The sequence below is a fragment of the Helianthus annuus genome, chromosome 3 (assembly GCF_002127325.2).
Source record: "Helianthus annuus cultivar XRQ/B chromosome 3, HanXRQr2.0-SUNRISE, whole genome shotgun sequence".
NCBI lineage: Eukaryota > Viridiplantae > Streptophyta > Magnoliopsida > Asterales > Asteraceae > Helianthus > Helianthus annuus.
In genome coordinates this window covers 1,126,770-1,144,380 of record NC_035435.2, presented here as the reverse complement: position 1 = coordinate 1,144,380, position 17,611 = coordinate 1,126,770, and the positions used below count along the sequence as shown (strand labels likewise).

Here is a 17,611-nt window from a genome sequence, read left to right as displayed (position 1 = left end):
TTATTTGTGTGGAAATCGTTCAGATCTAAGTTGTTCTTGGTGGATTGAAGCCAAAACATGAAGTTCTCAAGAACACCATGATGACATCATCCTAGAACACCTCAAATATAGTGATTTCACGGTTAAAAGTTAAGATTCAAAAGATAGAAAGGTGTAGGAGTACGTGTAGATCAAGAAAGTACAAGATTTAGGTTGAAATCTTACCGGAATCGCGAGAAATCGAAGAAAAGGTAAGGTCGGAGCGCTGGTCGGACAGGAGAGTGCAAAAGTGGTAAGTTGTGATGTTGACAGGGGTATTTATAGGCTTACCATAAGTGGAAAGGGCTGGTCGATCGAGCGGTACCCTGGTCGGGTGACAGCCCGATCGAGTGGCACCTCGATCGGATGGCAGCCCGATCGGGTGGCAGCTCGATCAGCTGGCCACTCGACTAAAGGGCATGGCGCGATGAGTTTTTGCGATTTCGAATTGCGCGACAAGCGTTGCGATGCGATAGAGTTTCCTATTCGAATTACTTTTAATCTCAACTACTATATCAACATACAATCATCCTTAATTGACTTGCGTTTAGCGTTTGCGATTCGACTGCGATTCGAGTTTCGATTGCGTTTCGATTAATCATCACAACATAACATAAATAAACATGCACAAGTAACACATAAGGCACACACACACGTAAAACAGTAACCAAAATGCGTAGTTCGAGTTGCGAGCACGATTGCGATAAGTGATAAAGTGATAGAACATGCGATAAACATCGAATAAGCCTCGATTATTAATAAGATACTCCACATAATACAACTAACGTAACGCATAAAAATAGACTATCTACGAGCCAAAGAAGTCAAATCAGGACTTGCGCAAGGAGTAACAGATCACAATTAGCAATCTTGTCTCCCTTTGACTTCAATCTTGACTTTGACTTTAACTTTCGAAACACAGGGTGTTACAGGAGACAAAGCCGGTGGAGTTTCTACGTATTAGTAATTAGGACCCCTAGTTAATGAGAAAAAAATAAGAATAAAAAAATACACATCAATGTATTACACTAATATTATTCTGAATTCATAATCAAATACTTATAATCAATGTATTACAATAATATTATTCTGGATTCATAATCAAGGTAAAGGATCAAATAAAAATAATATTAACGTACGAAACGTATGCATTGAGAGAAAAAGCAAAAAGTGGCGGTGTCATTTTGGTAATTATCAGCAACTTCTAAATTACTGGGGAAAAAGCAAAAAGTGTCTTGTAGAGTAATTTTGAGCATCTGTAGAGTAATTTTGGGAAATGTAGGGTAATTATCAAATTACTCTAGTAGAGTAATTTTGACTTCTGTAGAGTAATTTTGGAAAATGTCTTGTAGAGTAATTTTGTTAGCATTTAGTTATGGGGTTTAGCTTTATGGTTTAGTTTTTAGCTTTTAGTGGGGGGGGGGGGAGGAGTTTAGGTTTTTTTTTTTTTTTTTTTTTTTGGGGGGGGGGGGGGGTGATTAGTGTAATTTTGAAAATTACCCTACACGACCAAAATTACTCTACATGAACATTTACAATGGTTTAGGTTTTTGGGGGGTGGGGGGGGGGGGTGGATTAGGTTCTTGGGGAGTGGGGGGGTTAGTGTAATTTTGATAATTACCCTACAATTTTGATAATTACCCTACACGACCAAAATTACTCTACATGAAGTTTGGAAATGAATACTTTTGAAAGCTTTTTTCATCATTAATTTTTTCTTTTTGCTTTTCGAGCATAAAAGTTTTTGAATCCATTCTTTCATCAATTTTGTCTGAAACATATGTTCTACTCTAACTGTTAATTTACTTCGAAATATTTATATTAATATCTCCTTAAGCATTTTATAAACAACTGTTTTTACAAACAAACACAAACCAAATCGATTAATCACTATCGAAAACAAATGATTCTTTTAATCAAAAAATTTAGTCAACAAATGACTATAAATACTGAATTTCATAAAATTAAAATTATGAATTCTAGAATAATGAAATTGTTAGTCAAAATGAAAATTCCATTCCTCGACAACTTACTACAAGTTTGTCGTCTATACCTTGGTATGGCATCTTTTGGCAAATACCAAAATTATGAACGACATTGTTTGATTGAACAAACATACTACTACATAAAAGTCAACAAATGAGGACTATGTTAGTAATAAAAAAACTACTACAACTATTTGCTAGTAACCAAAAATTTACTGGGGGGGGGGGGGTGGTTAGTGTAATTTTGATAATTACCCTACACGACCAAAATTACTCTACATGAACATTTACAATGGTTTAGGTTTTTTTAGGTTTTTGGGGGGTGGGGGTGGTTTAGGTTTTTGGGGAGTGGGGGGGGGGTAGTGTAATTTTGATAATTACCTTACAATTTTGATAATTACCCTACACGACCAAAATTACTCTACATGAACTTTTACAAAATTACTCTACAGAAGCTCAAAATTACTCTACTAGAGTAATTTTGAAGTTGCTGATAATTACCAAAATGTCACCGCCACTTTTTTTGACTTTCTTTCAATTCGTACGTTTCATACGTTTATTTTATTTTCACAGAAACTTAACTCTCATAATCAAATACTTATAATCAATGTATTACAATAATAATATTCTCGATTCATAATCAAATACACAACATCTAAAATGGGAGCTAAAGGTAGGGGATAATGCAATAGATAAACCAATTTTTCATGTTAAATATGTATTTTTCCTACAGGCTAGCCCGTTAGCAACAATCAAATAGAGATGTTTTAAAGATCATTAAGCATATCAAACTTTGGTAAGTCTTTTTTCAACCACCAATAAGGTTGTGTGTTAGGCTAAAGGGTGTGGGCGTCTACATAACCCTCCCCTTAGGTCCCGTGATATTTTGGGGAAGACCTGACCATCATCCCGCTTATCCTGCACCTAAAATCCGATCGGTTGTGTTGATGTGGCCGTTGAGAAATTTGTTGTAGTGATACATTTCTATACCTTGTTTACTTATTACATTGACATGTTCTAAGAAATTGAAAAGGATAATCTGTCCATTCATTTCTCTCAATTTTTACACAACTTTTAATAACATAATTTTAAAAATCATATCATCTACAAGTCACTTGTAAGGGCATGTTTGGGTAAGTTTTTTGAAACAACTTATTAACTTATTGGCTTTTTGAAAAGTCATAAGCTCTAAAATGATGTTTGGCAAAGAGGGTGTATGTGAGGGGGAAAAGCCAATAAGTCAATAAGTCACAAAATCCTGACTTTTCCAAGAAGCCAATAAGTTGTTTCAATAAGCTTACCCAAACATGCCCTAAATTTATTTGGAAGGACGAGATATTTCATAAGATAAATCCCGGCGGCAAGAAGAGGCTAGGAAAAGAGATATAAATACATAGATGCTATTTAGGCATTATGAAAGTACAACACACTCATACCCCAATCTAAATAGAGCTAAGCAAGCACCAGTCAGCTAAGAAAGCAAATCCATAGTTTACATCCCGGTCCATTGGCTACTAGTAACCCAACGGTCCAAACAGAAATGGTAAATTTATGCAAGTCAAAGTAAAGCAGCACACTTTTTAGGTAAACATAACACAACAGAAATGGTAAAGTTAAGCTCGACCAACGTCGAAACTTAATCAGTAACAAAGCCAAGGATGAGTTGCCTGCCGATGAAGAAGTGTTTCTCACCGGCCACGATTAGGATCTCCAAACCCCTCGTTTCCTCTTATCCCCCACGAGAACCCATGCTTCATCATCATATGCTCACTTCCAGATGAATGGGAGTCTGAGCAATTCAAGAAGCAATGATGATTCGCTTTTGATTGCTGTGTTTTTTTAGTTGGAAGAAATCGCCCACCAGACCCTCTAACCCTGTTCAAAGCATGCTTATGTCGAGATTCATGAAGGTAAGGCTGCACACACACACACACATATACAAACATCACTACCACATTTCATTTATCAAAAGCAGATTGCAGTTGGTAGTAGTACCTTTCGGTTTTTCACCAGTTTGTTTTGAGCTTCAAGCTTAGCACGGATTTGTCTTCTTCTGAGAATACCATGATACTGTTTAGCATTCACGTAAATAGGACCATCTTCTGATAGGTCTAGGGGCAGGGGAACTCGTGCAGGAGCAATTTGAGGTGGAATCTGATCAATAACAACTTCATCATATCAAGTGCATTTCAAACCTTCTTTCAATTACATCGAAATCATTACAAAAAAAAAAAAATCTCAACTTATATACAGATACAATCAAGGGCTGCAAACGAACCAAACGTTCAATGAACAGTTCATCAACCATTCGGCAAGAAGGTTGTTTGTGTTCGTTCGTTTATTAAACAAACGGATACGAACAAGAAATTTCATTCGTTTAGTTAAATGAACGAACATGGACAGATGGCACTTTCATTCATTTATGTTCGTGAACGTTCGGTAACGTGTTCGATAGTTCACGCCGGGGGTCTCATCGGAAGAAGCCTCTCTATCCCTACGGGGTAGAGGTAAGGCTGTCTACATCTACCCTCCTCAGACCTTAGCTTTGCTATTGATGGGATTTACCGAGTATGATGATGATGATGATTTAAATACTTCAAAATTCCGACGAATAAAATACTTAATAAGTGCCAGTGTATTACATATTTTGTTCATGAACGCTTGTTTGTGTTCATTTGTTTCCATTTGTGTTCATAAACATAAGTTTATGCTCATTTGTGTTCATCAACATTCGTTTTCATTCGTTGCCTAAATTATCAAACAAACACAATCAAACAAGTTCATTTCCTTAACAAACGAACACGAACATAAGATCTCGTTTGGTAAGTGTTAATGAAAAGTTCATGAACACATATATTTCTTAACAAACGAACACGAAAAAAGGTCCCACATGAACAGTTCGTGAACACATATATCTCTTTGTCCTACATGACAGGAGCAAACATGGACAGGAGTAATGTTAGTTGACACATGGCCTTATCTGATTGTGTGTTGGGGAACCGGATTATTTGCAGCGGAAGGTTTGTATAGATTCGAGTTCATAGACATAATTTCTGATGTGGGAATGTGCAGAAAATATCGAAAGAAACAAAGTGTGCAGAATGTGAACGGTTGAGTGGACAATTTCGGTTGAAAGAAACTGTCTTGATACCGGATCATGTTGCCGGCAATCTAATATATATACATTAGTTTTTTGGCGGTTGATATGGCGGGAAAACTGCTCCGGCAGTTGTTTAAAAGTTCACCCGCTTATCAACTAAATTTGCATAAGATATCTACCTAATCCGAGTGCATATTACATAAATAATACATAAACACAATTAAGTTTAACTTTATTCTAACATTGTGATCGCTTTGTATCAGACTGGGTGAGAGGAACTTACCATAGGGTGTGATCCATAGGCAGCGTAAAGACCATTCAAGTAATGATCAGCATAAGCATGTTGAACCTGATTATCAATGCAGAAAGTTGGTAGATTATGTGAAAAATGAATTAATAAGTGAGTGAAACATACCATCGGGGTGACTTGATGATTAGTGAGGCCAAAAGTTGGATTTCCCATGAATAAGAGTGGCTTCTTCGTCTGAGCTTTTTCAAGCTTGTAGCTTTCATCTTCAAGATATCATCAAGTAATGAATACATTATTCAGGTAAGATGTCAAGTGCCCAGTTAGTAGTTGGGTGGCATGTTCTTTCATCTATAAGCAAAAGTCTTCTTTTTAACTAATTGATTAATTTTGACTTTAATAAATTACACAAACCTTTCTACACATTACAAGACTAAGGGGCTGTTTGTTTACCTCTTAATGAGACTCTTAATGGTTCAGACCTCTTACTGGTTCAACACTTAATGGTTCAGACTGTTTGTTTTACGAGCAGATGTCTAAATGGTTCAGACATTTGCCTCTGAATGATTAAGATTTATACAGAGTCTGAATGGTTAAGACCTCTAATCTGAATTGGTCAGACATTTGCCTCTAAACGGTTAGCATTATATAGGCTCTTAATGGTTCAGACCTCTTACTGGTTCAACACTTAGTGGTTCAGACATCTTACTAGTTCAGCACTTAACCATTCAGATGTTGCCAAACGGCCCCTAAACCATAAAGCTAAAACAAGCAACAAATTCACCCAAAAAAATTTATGTCATTGACTTTTCAAGCCATCACATGGGTCTTCTGTTGCGAACAGATTGTCGTTTTTATGGAAATATTCATAAAGACCACATTAAGATTATCAAATCTGGGCAAATTCGCCATACGAAAATAGTTCCTTCTTTTGTATTTGCAGTTCAAAAGTTGTCTAATATCACTATTTCTTGTAAACTGCAATGCTAATAATAATGGTTAGTTCAGTAAAGAAAGCCAAATATGATTGGTTCAGAAAGTCAAGTAAGTACCTGAGACTGATGAGATGCACTGATTTTGGGAGTGAACTGCTTGTGGAGAAATATCACCATCATCTTGATAGTGCGAATGGCAGGTAGGTGAATCTTGATGGTGAATTTGTTGAGTCAACTCATTAGCATCCTCAGAGACATAAGGCATAAAAACCATCTTTAAGCTAAAATTTTGGGAAAGATATCTTTGTTTACTCCTTCCTATATGCCATAGAAATCGCTCGAGGGTTTGATCTAGTGTGCAAATTGGCTGCTTAAACATGGGAAAGTCGGACAAAAGAACGGGTTGAATCATTTGAAAATTAACTCTATGAAAGCAAGTCAAGAAGTAGTTAGATGATGATATAAATTGGATCAATAAAAATATATAATAACCTCCTGTTCCTTGATCCAATATCTTTGTATTTAGGAATTTTCCATGATGATTAAAACCATTAAAGAAGATTTCACCATAAAACCCTAACATAGATTATAAAGCAGATGGTGATTATCTATCTATCTATCTACACAAGATTAAGATGGGTTGAAAAAGCATAAACATTTATGAAAACCTAAGAAAGATTCAATCAAGAAGAATGTGCAGCAGCTTATAAGTTAAACATATTTCTGTAGAAACCAAGAACATGTCCCCAATACTTACAATCAAGATTCAGTCAGATACAGATCAAGATAAAAAAATCAAACCCCCATGAAGTATTGTTAAAGAATCCCAAGTTAAAAATATATAATACATGCATCAAGATTGAAGGAAGGAAGACAGAGAAAATAAAAAGAAAAAAATGAAACCTTTGGAAGAGAGAGAAGAAGAGAGGTGTTGGGTGAAATTGGGTATGTCTCCTCCCCTGAAACCCTCAAATCATCTGCTGCTGGCTGCCTTCTTCTGCTTACAAAAGACTTTTATCTTTTAATAAAGACACTCACTCACCCTGCTCCTCATTTGGTATTTTTCTTTCTTTTTTGCTTTATTCTTATTTTTTGTGGTTGGTCCCACCATGACTTACCCACAATATCCTAATTAATTGTATTGTATTTTAACTCAAACACCAATAGGTAGGGTTGTCCAAACTGCTCGACGATCGCTCGAAAAATGCTCAAAAAATGCTCGTTCGATTCCTGCTCAGTTTGTAAATGAGCCGATCAGATCGGTTCGATTCAAATTCAATCCGAGCATGAGCATAGCTCCGCTCGCTCGGTCTCGCTCGAATTATTTTTATTAATAATTAATATATATATATATATAGGGTAAGGATAGTGTAAAAAGGGCCTAAAGTGTGAGAAGTGTATTATAACACTATATATAATACTATATAACACCATATAGACACCGTATAACAATATGTAACACCATATAATACCATATAACACTATGTAACACTATATATCATTATATAACAAATATAACACTATACATCTATCATAGACATGCTATCAGACAACCTATAGTGTTATATTTGTTATATAATGATATATAGTGTTACAAAGTGTTATATGGTATTACATTGTGTTACATATTGTTATACGGTGTTTATATGGTGTTATATAGTATTATATATAGTGTTATAATACACTTCTCACACTTCTCACACTTTGAGCACTTTTTACAGGATCCTCTACCTATATATATATATTTATATTATAGATTAAAAACCTAAAAAAATATAGTAGCCCAAAAAAAACTAAAAGCCCAAATAACATTCATCCCAACTTAATATTTAATATATAAATCTAAGTATAATCTAACCCTAAGTCTATTCTTCCCTAATCAGTCGTATTCAAATCGCCGCTCTAATCTCAGTCTCACTCTCCGGTCTCCACAGTCACAGACTCACAGTCTCCGTCTCCGATAGTTGGCAAAATTTTGATGTAAACATGGTTGGTGATTAGCTGTTGTTTGTCCCAGGTCCTTTCTAGCTACTTGCTAGTTGGGCCTGGTTGGTTGTTGGTTATTAATAAAAATTGCTCCTTTGTTTGTTCAAAAAAAAATGTTATGTTTCTCTTTGTTTCTGTTAACCAGATTGATTTTGTTATGTTTCTGTTTGTTTATGTTAACCAGATTGTTTCTGTTTGTTTCTGTTAACCAGATTGATTTATAATCTACTTGTACTTTTGTAGTTTATGTATTAACATTTGTATTTTATTTTTTTTAATGTGTAGCAAGCTGCAAGAGATGAAGAAAAATTGGAAATTGATGTTGACTCCAGATGGGTCTGATAATAAATGAAAGGTATTTTTATAATTGACAAAACCTAAAAGTTGTTTTGTAATGTGTAGAACTTAATGGTTTTGTTTAATGCTTGTGTTTATAGGTTATATGTTGAATTGAAGTTGAATTTTGTGGATGAAGATGAACAAGTTTAAAGAAGAAGTTTATGGCTTTTGAACTAAATGACAATTTGTATTCGCACTTTATTTTGTGTTGCTTTTGTATTCGCACTTTATTTTGTGTTTCTTATGTATTCGCACTTTATTTTGTGTTGCTTTTGTAATCGTACTTTAAGTTAGAATTTGTTTTTGTTGAACGAAGCCTTATTATTCAATCGAGCGAAAACGATCCGCTCGCTTTTTTTTAGGATTTGATAAAAACCGAGCGAAACCGAGCCGATCGATTCAAATTCAATCCGAGCATGAGCATCACTTTTGCGATCGGTTTTACAAATTTGATCCGCTCGGATCGGATCGGTTGTAATTCAATCCGAGCATGAGCAGACCCTCGATCGGATCGGATCGGATCGTGAACACCCCTACCAATATGTCTATGTTGCCAACATAAATAGCAAAACATAACAAGTTTACAGTTTAATTATATACCCTTTTAGGGTATTGAAATGAAATATTGTTTCTGTCAAAAGGAATTATAATTGTAAAAGAAAAATTGAAGGAACTTGTTTAGAGTTCAGTATTAAAGGTGGGTGAAGTTTCAACTTCATCCTCAAAAGTTATTTTCACTGTTTAAAAAAATGCACATGTCATTAGACAACACAAACACAGTCCACCAAGCCAATGTGCATCTACTGTTGGGATCATTGTAATAAATATTTGAAATTGGGTTTTCTTCAAAGGGGTTGGGTTGGGAATTGAATTCTAATTTGCATCTACTGTTGGTATGCGGGAAGGGATAGGAGGTTTACGTGAGTGGTGGTTTGTTTTACGAAACTTGATTGATATCTTATTGCTTTTCGGTTTTTGAGGGAGACAATACCAATCAACTTTCTAAAATTATGTTATTGCCAACAATACATAAAGGATACATGTAATGGAATTACTTTTTCTCATCTTTTATCATTTTACTTTTGTGGATCAAGTAACGCTAGGTTAGAGTTTTGATTCCACAAATCGTGTTCATCTATCCAAGTTTTTTTTTAACGGTCAACAAATCAATCCCGAGCACTCTCGGGCACTCACTGGACAAACGGAATACTCCAAGAGTAACCTGAGTCGTCACAATCAATTCCGAGGAAAACCCTGTAACCCACCCGCCCGTAGGCACGACGGTAAATTACCAGTAAAACCAGTTTGTCTCAAGGATCGAACCCAAGTTTCCTTGGGTCTCCTATCACTGCTAGGGCTGGCAAATCGTGTCTTATCGAGTTTAACAGGTCTCTGACAACGCGAATAACATAAGTATTAAACATGAATACAACTTGTTTAACTACTTTATTTCTAAGGTTAATAACACAGTTATATGTTTTATGTACCAAGGAGAAGAAATGATAGATCGTAGTCTCCTAATTCTATTTATTTAAAAAAAAAGTAAAAACCAAATAGTATACTTTTTCAAGAAACAGGTTTAATCGTGGGGTAAATAAGAATTGTCTATGATTCATTTAAATCTACTCAAATAGTCAAATTGTACAACAAGTTAATTCATGTCACGATTAGAAAACTAGTTAACTTAAAACATATCAGTATAGATTCGGTTTTGACATCTATTCTATCCTCTTGCGTATCCATTATCACGTTCTTGTGTTTGTTGGTCCTGAAAAATATAAAAAGAAATAAAATTGTAGAATTAAAGCATTAATTTTGAAGGATGGTTCATTTAAAATTGATTGTGTATGCTTTTTGTTTCTTTTCTAAGAAAAGAAAGGTGGAGTTGCGTGAGTTTTGGGAAATGTCTTTCCTACTCATATTCGATCCTCTCAAATCATTACCGATATATTGATATTTTGCTTATGTTATATAAAAAAGTGTCCATATAACATATTAAAGTCAGCCTATTCTAGTAATCATGGTTAAGAAAAAGTCATAAATCAAAATGATGATAATACATAACTTTGTTGCTTTTTTTTATGTTAAATTTAAATATTGGATAATTAGTTAACTTTCTTATTATGTTTCACATCAACTTGAATTTTGCAGCACTCATATTTGATAACTTTGCTCCTAATTTATTTTTATTTTTTTTATATTAAGAAAAATGAAAGAAAGCATAGGGAAAGCCGCAACAAGAAACAATGAGAGAGCGACGGAGAATTGACCTCTTCAATATTGGGCTTATCCTTTGCCCTTTTTTTGTCCCAACTTTTAACTTTTTTTAAGAACACAAAACCTATTTTTAGTATCCACTATTGAATCTTTATACTAAACTCTCTAATACCACGTTATACATCAGCAGCCAAGCTTGAGATTTCCGACAGGGTCGAAAACGTATATATCAAAAAATTTCTATAGAACCGGGGGTCGAAAATGTATTTACCCAAAAATTTCTATACAAAAACTATATACTCTCCACTACTGAGCGAAAAGTTCGGGGGTCGGCCGCCCCCTCCCGCCCTACTTAAGCTGCGCCCCTGTTATGCACTATGATCTCATCATCATACTCAGTATATCCCACCAATAGCAAAGCTAAGGTAGGGTCTGACGAGGGTAAGATGTAGACAGCCTTACCTCTACCCCGTAGGAATAGAGAGACTGCTTCCAGTGAGACCCCCGGCTCGTTATGCACTATGGTCTATGGGACTTAAATCGTTATATTAAAGTCTCTAATACCACTAAGCTAGAAGCTCTTCTTTAGCGCACCTTTACTACACACCAAGACCCTATATAGACGAGACATTACTAGGTACGTTTGTTTGGTTGGTTGTTTATGTGCGTGCTTTAGATAATCTTTCTGATCTTTTTCTCATCGGAATTTTTTTTTTTTGGAAAGAAACATGCAAATATAAGTGGTGTGACATTGTATGCACACCGGGAGCAGTACATGCAAGTCGAACCCAACACCTATAAACTGAAACACAGCCACCTCAGCTATTAACTGAAACCGCATCTCTCTTTTATCGTTGTTTGTAAAGCACTACAACCAAATCACAAGGTTTTTAGATATGTAAAGGGTTGATTAGTTTTATATTTAAACCAACACAAGTGTAAATAGTATACATATAAAATTAACTGCAACGGCATGTTAACATTCATTTTGTCGTATATACGACTACAGTTACGGTAGATAATAAGTTTAGGGTCAGTTTTTGTAATTATTGTATGTAATTAGCTGGTTCATTGTTTGTTAGTTACTGGATTAGTTGTAACAGTCTATATTAGTAGTTGTTAATGAGAAGCGGGAAACCATGTTTGAGCTGTATAATAATAATAATAATAATAATAATCTTATTATCTGATTTCTCTCTTAACACAGAGGCAAATACTGAGTAATGTGATGCATCTCTTTTGTACATGGACTTGGGAAAATTAAGTACGATGAGGTTTTCTGTAAAGTATGCAAAATTTTGTTTAGGAGTAGGAGTGGCGATCATCAGTCATGACTCGTTCGTTATTCAAGGAATGAGTTGAGTTGGGCAAAAAAAATACATATGGGTTTATTTGTGTCAACCAAAATTACAATGGGTCAATTTGGGTCTACGCAACGGGTCAAAATATGCCACTTTTTTAAAGTTGCTAACTTAAAACGGGTGCAAATGCTTCAACACAACCCAACCCAACCCACCCCACCCCGCCCGTTTGGCCAGCCTTATTCAGGACATGACAAAATACATATAGAACATAATCATGCAACTTTGGTTTAGGGACTTGTGTTTGCTAACTTGGCACCTAAAAGTGAAAAGCTATTTAGCCAATTTCTGGTTAATACTTTTAGTTATCATTTAATCGCTTAGAGCACCCACAATAGTTGGTCTCTAAAACGTAAGCAGCCTTTCACAACCAGCCAAAAACGCCCTCCCCTCCCTCACTGACAAAACTCGTTTGAACCCATCCTTGTACACGGATGGGACTCCCATAATCACCCTCATCCATAACCAGACTTTTAGAATATCACACTAAAATTTGTTCCTCATTTATTTTGTTTTATTCTATTAATAATTTACTGAAATATCTCTAGAGTTAAACATCATCGACCCAAAAAAAAAAAAAAAAAAAAAAAAATCTCCTGTATTATACCCTCTCAGAACTTAGAATATTAAAAGGATTCTAACCATGATATGGAAGGAGTAGATGCAGAGAGCAACAAAACTGTCCATTCAAAATCATGCACACAAAAACTCTGCCAATAAAGCAACCTCATTACTTGGGCTTCACTCTTTTCCTTAATGAAGGCGATTTGATTTTCATTACAATAAGATTTCCATTCGTCGTCACGAATTCTTCTGATTGTAGGCTACAGTTGTAGGTTGATCCTTTCAGACCACTTAAAAATATCAGAATAAACCCGATCACCTCCAAGCTCTTTTCCATTTGAGCCAGCTGCTACGCGTATAATATCTTCTATTAAAGCAAAATTTCCCATTATATCCACATGGGCCCCACTTTGGGTACCTCGTCCTTCCAGTAGAGTTGCTGGTGGTGCATGATTGTACTCTCGTATATACGTTTGAATGCCCCATGGATTGAATCGGGTTTTCCCCCGCCAACCTTTTGCACACATGAAACCCGCACTCAAGGTGGGGACCGTTTCATCCCCGTCAACGGAGTATACGCCACTTCTTAAACAGCTCTGCTCATTTCCACCGTCCGCTGATGTATCAATCTGGAATGGAATATGACACTCGCCAGCTGGACTACTTTTGTAAATATACGCTCTTTCCGTGTCTAATCCAACTCCATACATTGCAAACATCTCCATTTCAGGGGCCTTGGGTAACCTGGTTTCCAAGGGATTTGACCAATATCGATAATGTTGGTATTTTTTATCATCCAAATTGTCAGCGATTCCATAAGAATAATGAGCACCACCACGTTTCATCATTCTTGGAGCTACAAATTCCAAAAGGTCCAAAACCGAATCAGCTGAAAAAACTTTGTAATCTTCAACAGCCTTCACACCCTCAATTCCCATATCGTGGTATTCATTCCACACATCCCGGCACGATGAGTTTGCGCAGTTATAACCTTTAACAGAACCCTGCATTTTATTTTAATAATAAATGATCATCAGCTGACATAGATAAACATTTACATTGCTATGATCTGATAGATTACCCTAAAGTCCACACTGTTGATCTTTGATGAAGGTAGTGAGGCAACATCCTTCCCAAAAGATATTATTCTCCCGTAATTAATTGAGTTTGAACTCTGCTTCATGTTTTGACCTGATGTTTGACTTTCGTTATTGTTGACTTTCGACGCAACGCAGTCATGGCCAGCTTCGGGAGCCCAATCAAGTGTACCCCATATAGTGTCCCCGCCTTTTGGTATCAATGACATCGTTGAATCCCATGTACGGGTCATCTTCATTGCATGTTGCAATGTTTGGAAACCGAATATATCCTTATCCAAAACACCGGGTGCAGCCGCCCTACATCAAAAACATAAGTTGGACATGCAGATAAGTTGCATATCTTAAAAAAAAAAAAACTAAGATTAATTTACCTGGCGACAGCGATATCCTTGGCTTCCGCGGAAAAAAGGCCTGCGACTATTTTCGGGAGGCCCAATAATGGGCCACCTATATTCATCACCGCCTTTATGTGCTTAGCACACCAATTTGGGCCACCACCGCCACCTAGTGGTTGTGGTGCTTCAGCCCATTTCATAAAATGCATAAAATAAAGAGTGCCCATAGAATGTGGAATCACAACCACCTTCTCACCACTTGTGGCTACCATGAGTTCTATATTGCTTTTCATCCGGCTTAGAGTTTGATCTCGTATCTAATTCAAAATTTGGTTAATTCGACATGGGCAATTGGTTAATGACTTCATATGCATCTAACTATAAGGGTACCTCAGTATTTTGAAAGGAAAGCCTCCAATCATAAGCTGCCATATACATGTTTTTTTCCTCATATCCAATGCTAGCCAAATTCGCTATTAAAACTGCCCATACAAAATAGCCTGCAGCAAAGTAATCAGCTGCCACTAGTCCAGAAACGGGTCTGATTCGTATACCAGGTGGGTCAAGCCCGGTTTCGTTATCCAGTGACATGTGCTCCACCCAACACAATGGCCTGCAAAAAACAAAAATACATCATCGTCATCATCCATGGGTCGATCCAAAAGCAAGCTTCAGTTGGCCACAATTGATTTGCGAATAATCCCGTTTTTTTTTCTTTTTTACTAGCTTTTATAGGTTTTAGGTTATATTAGCTACAAGAAAATAAGAAATAGGACATCAGCATTTAAATTCCATCAAAGAATCCATTCCATTATGTGAAACGAACGCTACCTTAGTTCACAATAGACGTTAATGTTGGGTATCAAAGAACGGAATACGCACACATTTGGCAGCAAACGATAATAATACAGAAAAATTGGTTTAAACAAATTAGTGAAAATCGATTACTTGGTGATTATTACCTTATTGATAGAGTTATAAATACACGATCATAGGACGGTTAACCAACAACTGTGGCTATTTGATGATCAACTGTCATTAACTGTTAAACAATCACATACCTATTCTAATAAAACATTATTGCATAGCATACTGTTCGGGTAATAGTAACATAAATATATAATAAGTCTTGATTCAACAGTTAAACTAACAATTTGGAAAGCTAAATATTGTAATCTCTCATTCATCATGAATGGTTTTGATAGTAATGAGTCAGTCACCACTAGACAGGCATGCATGTTCAAATGTTGAAGGCTGATATATATATAATAATAATTAGGTAGTACAGTACCTTTTATAGAGGTCACCAAAGGTGCCACCCCAAAGCTTCTTCCTGAACAAGCCATCCATGCAGGGGTGGCCTTCCCAGAGCTCAAGGCCACCGGTGACAATGCCGGGTACGAAAACGACGGGATGTTTGGCCTTTAATCCTTGTTTCTGCAGTTTGACACCGGGTGGGTCGGGTATTTTACCGGTTATGGCAGTGGTGACGTACTCCGGGAAGGAGGGGGGCATGGCATTGTAAAGAAACAATAAAAACCACCAAATGGAACATATGGATCCGATCAACCAACAGCAGCTGTCTATACACGACCATTTCTTCTTCTTCTTCTTTTTCAATTTCGTAGTAACCGCCTCCTGATGATCAGTGTTTTCTGTTTTGTGTTTGGCGGTTTGAGGTTGATCCGAGGAGTTTGTAGGTTTCTTGGCGTCTCCTCCTCCTCCTCCTCCACCACCTCCACCTCCACCTCTACCTCCACCTCCTCCGCGGCCTCTTCTCCTCCGTGCCATATGAGAGAGATCACTTCATTTATAGGTTTTGGCTGCCTAATCTTATGTTTACAGATCTCACCTCTATATATTAAACCTCTTTTACTAATCTATACTATATGCATAAAGGAGGCTAAGATACCAAAAAAATAAATAAATAAATAATTAATGAATTAATAAATAAAATATTTTTCCTTCTTATTATAAATACACCATTAAAATAAAGGTAATTACAATTCTTTTAAACGATAATTATATTTTAGTTTCACATCTTATTACACTTAAATTCCTGGGTTTTAACATCACTATAGGTAATTAATTACATTTTTCCCCTTCACAACAAACTTCTAATTCTTTTACGTATTATTTTCATTTCTTATAAACTATAATGTTTAAAAAAATTCCAAAAGTACCATGATGACCTAATTAATTCTGTCGACGTTTCGATAGTTGTGTTGGTCAGTATTGACGTGTATATTAAAAGGTACAAGTAGCTGATGCATTAGTGTACAAATGATTAAAGCCCAACGTACTTCGTCATTATCCCATAATGTTTAATAGCTACAGAATGTCAAGTGATTAAATACCGTCAATTTAATCATCTCATCTATATTACATTTTAGTCCCTCATCTTTAACAAAATTATCGACAATTAGTTATTAGTTACACTTTATCCCCTTATAAAGAGTAAATTACAAGTTTTGTCCTTTATGTTTGTCCCAAATTTCAGGCATTGTCCTTTACCTTTAAAATTGATGACTTTTGTACTTAATGTTTGAAAATGTTGCACGTTATGTCATTTAGGGCAAACTCAGTTATAATTTTCAGTTATGTTATGTCATGTGCGCTACACATGAGGGTAGAACGGTCATTTCACCTCCCCACTTGTCTTTCCCCCCTTTTAATACCCTAATTTACTTCATCTTCAACCTTCATACTTATCTGAACAATCATCCCTAATCCTTACTTCTGATCTTCGTTTGATGAAAAGCATCAAAAAGACTAAAAAATCGACATCTTATTATTCTTCCGAGCATTATGAATCAAGATACAGAAAACTAACATCACTCGTCCTTTATGTAAGTTCCCGAAGCCCATAACTTGATGTCGGTTTCAAACTAACCTAACAAACTTCTTTAGCCACAGCAACCACAGCTTCAAAAAGTTCCCACAACTTCAAAAAGTTCATCAGCAGCTTTAGCCGCAATTTCTAGCTCAGAACTAGTACCCATCAAGATAACATCAGGTTTGTTCCCTTCCAAAGAAGCACCATGTGAAGCAAGAGGCACAGAAACACCATGTAAATTGGAGGGATTTTGATGATTAGTACCTGGATTAATGGCCGAATCGGTTGCAATCGAGACCCCAGTCCCAACTGACGTGACAAACAGACTAGATTGGGGACTAGATTAATTTGAGACTTCGACTGCAGTTGAAACTCTAAGAATTGGGGCAAATGATGGTTGTTAATGGTGAGGAAGATGGTGGTGTTGTTGGGAGACGGTGGTTGTGAAGAGGATTGTTGTTAATGGTGAGGAAGATGACGGAAATTTGGAGAAAAGGAAAAGTGTATTGTTCAATGAAATCAAGATCTGAAGGTTATTATGTGTATGATTGGTATTGAAGACAAGTGGGCAGGTGAAATGACCATTCT

General features: G+C 36.1%; 2 protein-coding genes across 3 annotated transcripts; both read right to left on the bottom strand.

Annotated features, from left to right (window-relative positions):
- Positions 1–3,375: 3,375 nt before the first annotated feature.
- On the bottom strand, positions 3,376–7,340 carry LOC110885935 (nuclear transcription factor Y subunit A-8). Of its 2 annotated transcripts, none has more exons than XM_035987312.1 (6): positions 7,189–7,340; positions 6,403–6,652; positions 5,519–5,616; positions 5,387–5,452; positions 3,999–4,157; positions 3,376–3,919 (listed from the first exon to the last, which is right to left on the bottom strand). In XM_035987312.1, the coding sequence occupies exons 2-6, from the start codon at positions 6,557–6,559 to the stop codon at positions 3,692–3,694; spliced, it is 708 nt and encodes a 235-aa protein (XP_035843205.1). In that variant the 5' UTR covers positions 6,560–6,652; positions 7,189–7,340; the 3' UTR covers positions 3,376–3,691. The 2 variants fall into 2 exon arrangements, with proteins under 2 accessions (XP_035843205.1, XP_035843206.1); XM_035987313.1 differs by having other exon boundaries at positions 6,403–6,655; positions 7,189–7,331.
- A 5,565-nt stretch (positions 7,341–12,905) lies between these two features.
- On the bottom strand, positions 12,906–15,702 carry LOC118490100 (phospholipid:diacylglycerol acyltransferase 1-like). The gene is made up of 5 exons (XM_035987311.1): positions 15,479–15,702; positions 14,578–14,800; positions 14,224–14,504; positions 13,834–14,149; positions 12,906–13,756 (listed from the first exon to the last, which is right to left on the bottom strand). Exons 1-5 carry the CDS (start codon positions 15,700–15,702, stop codon positions 13,013–13,015), a joined length of 1,788 nt encoding a protein of 595 aa, XP_035843204.1. The 3' UTR covers positions 12,906–13,012.
- Between the last annotated feature and the right edge of the window lie 1,909 nt (positions 15,703–17,611).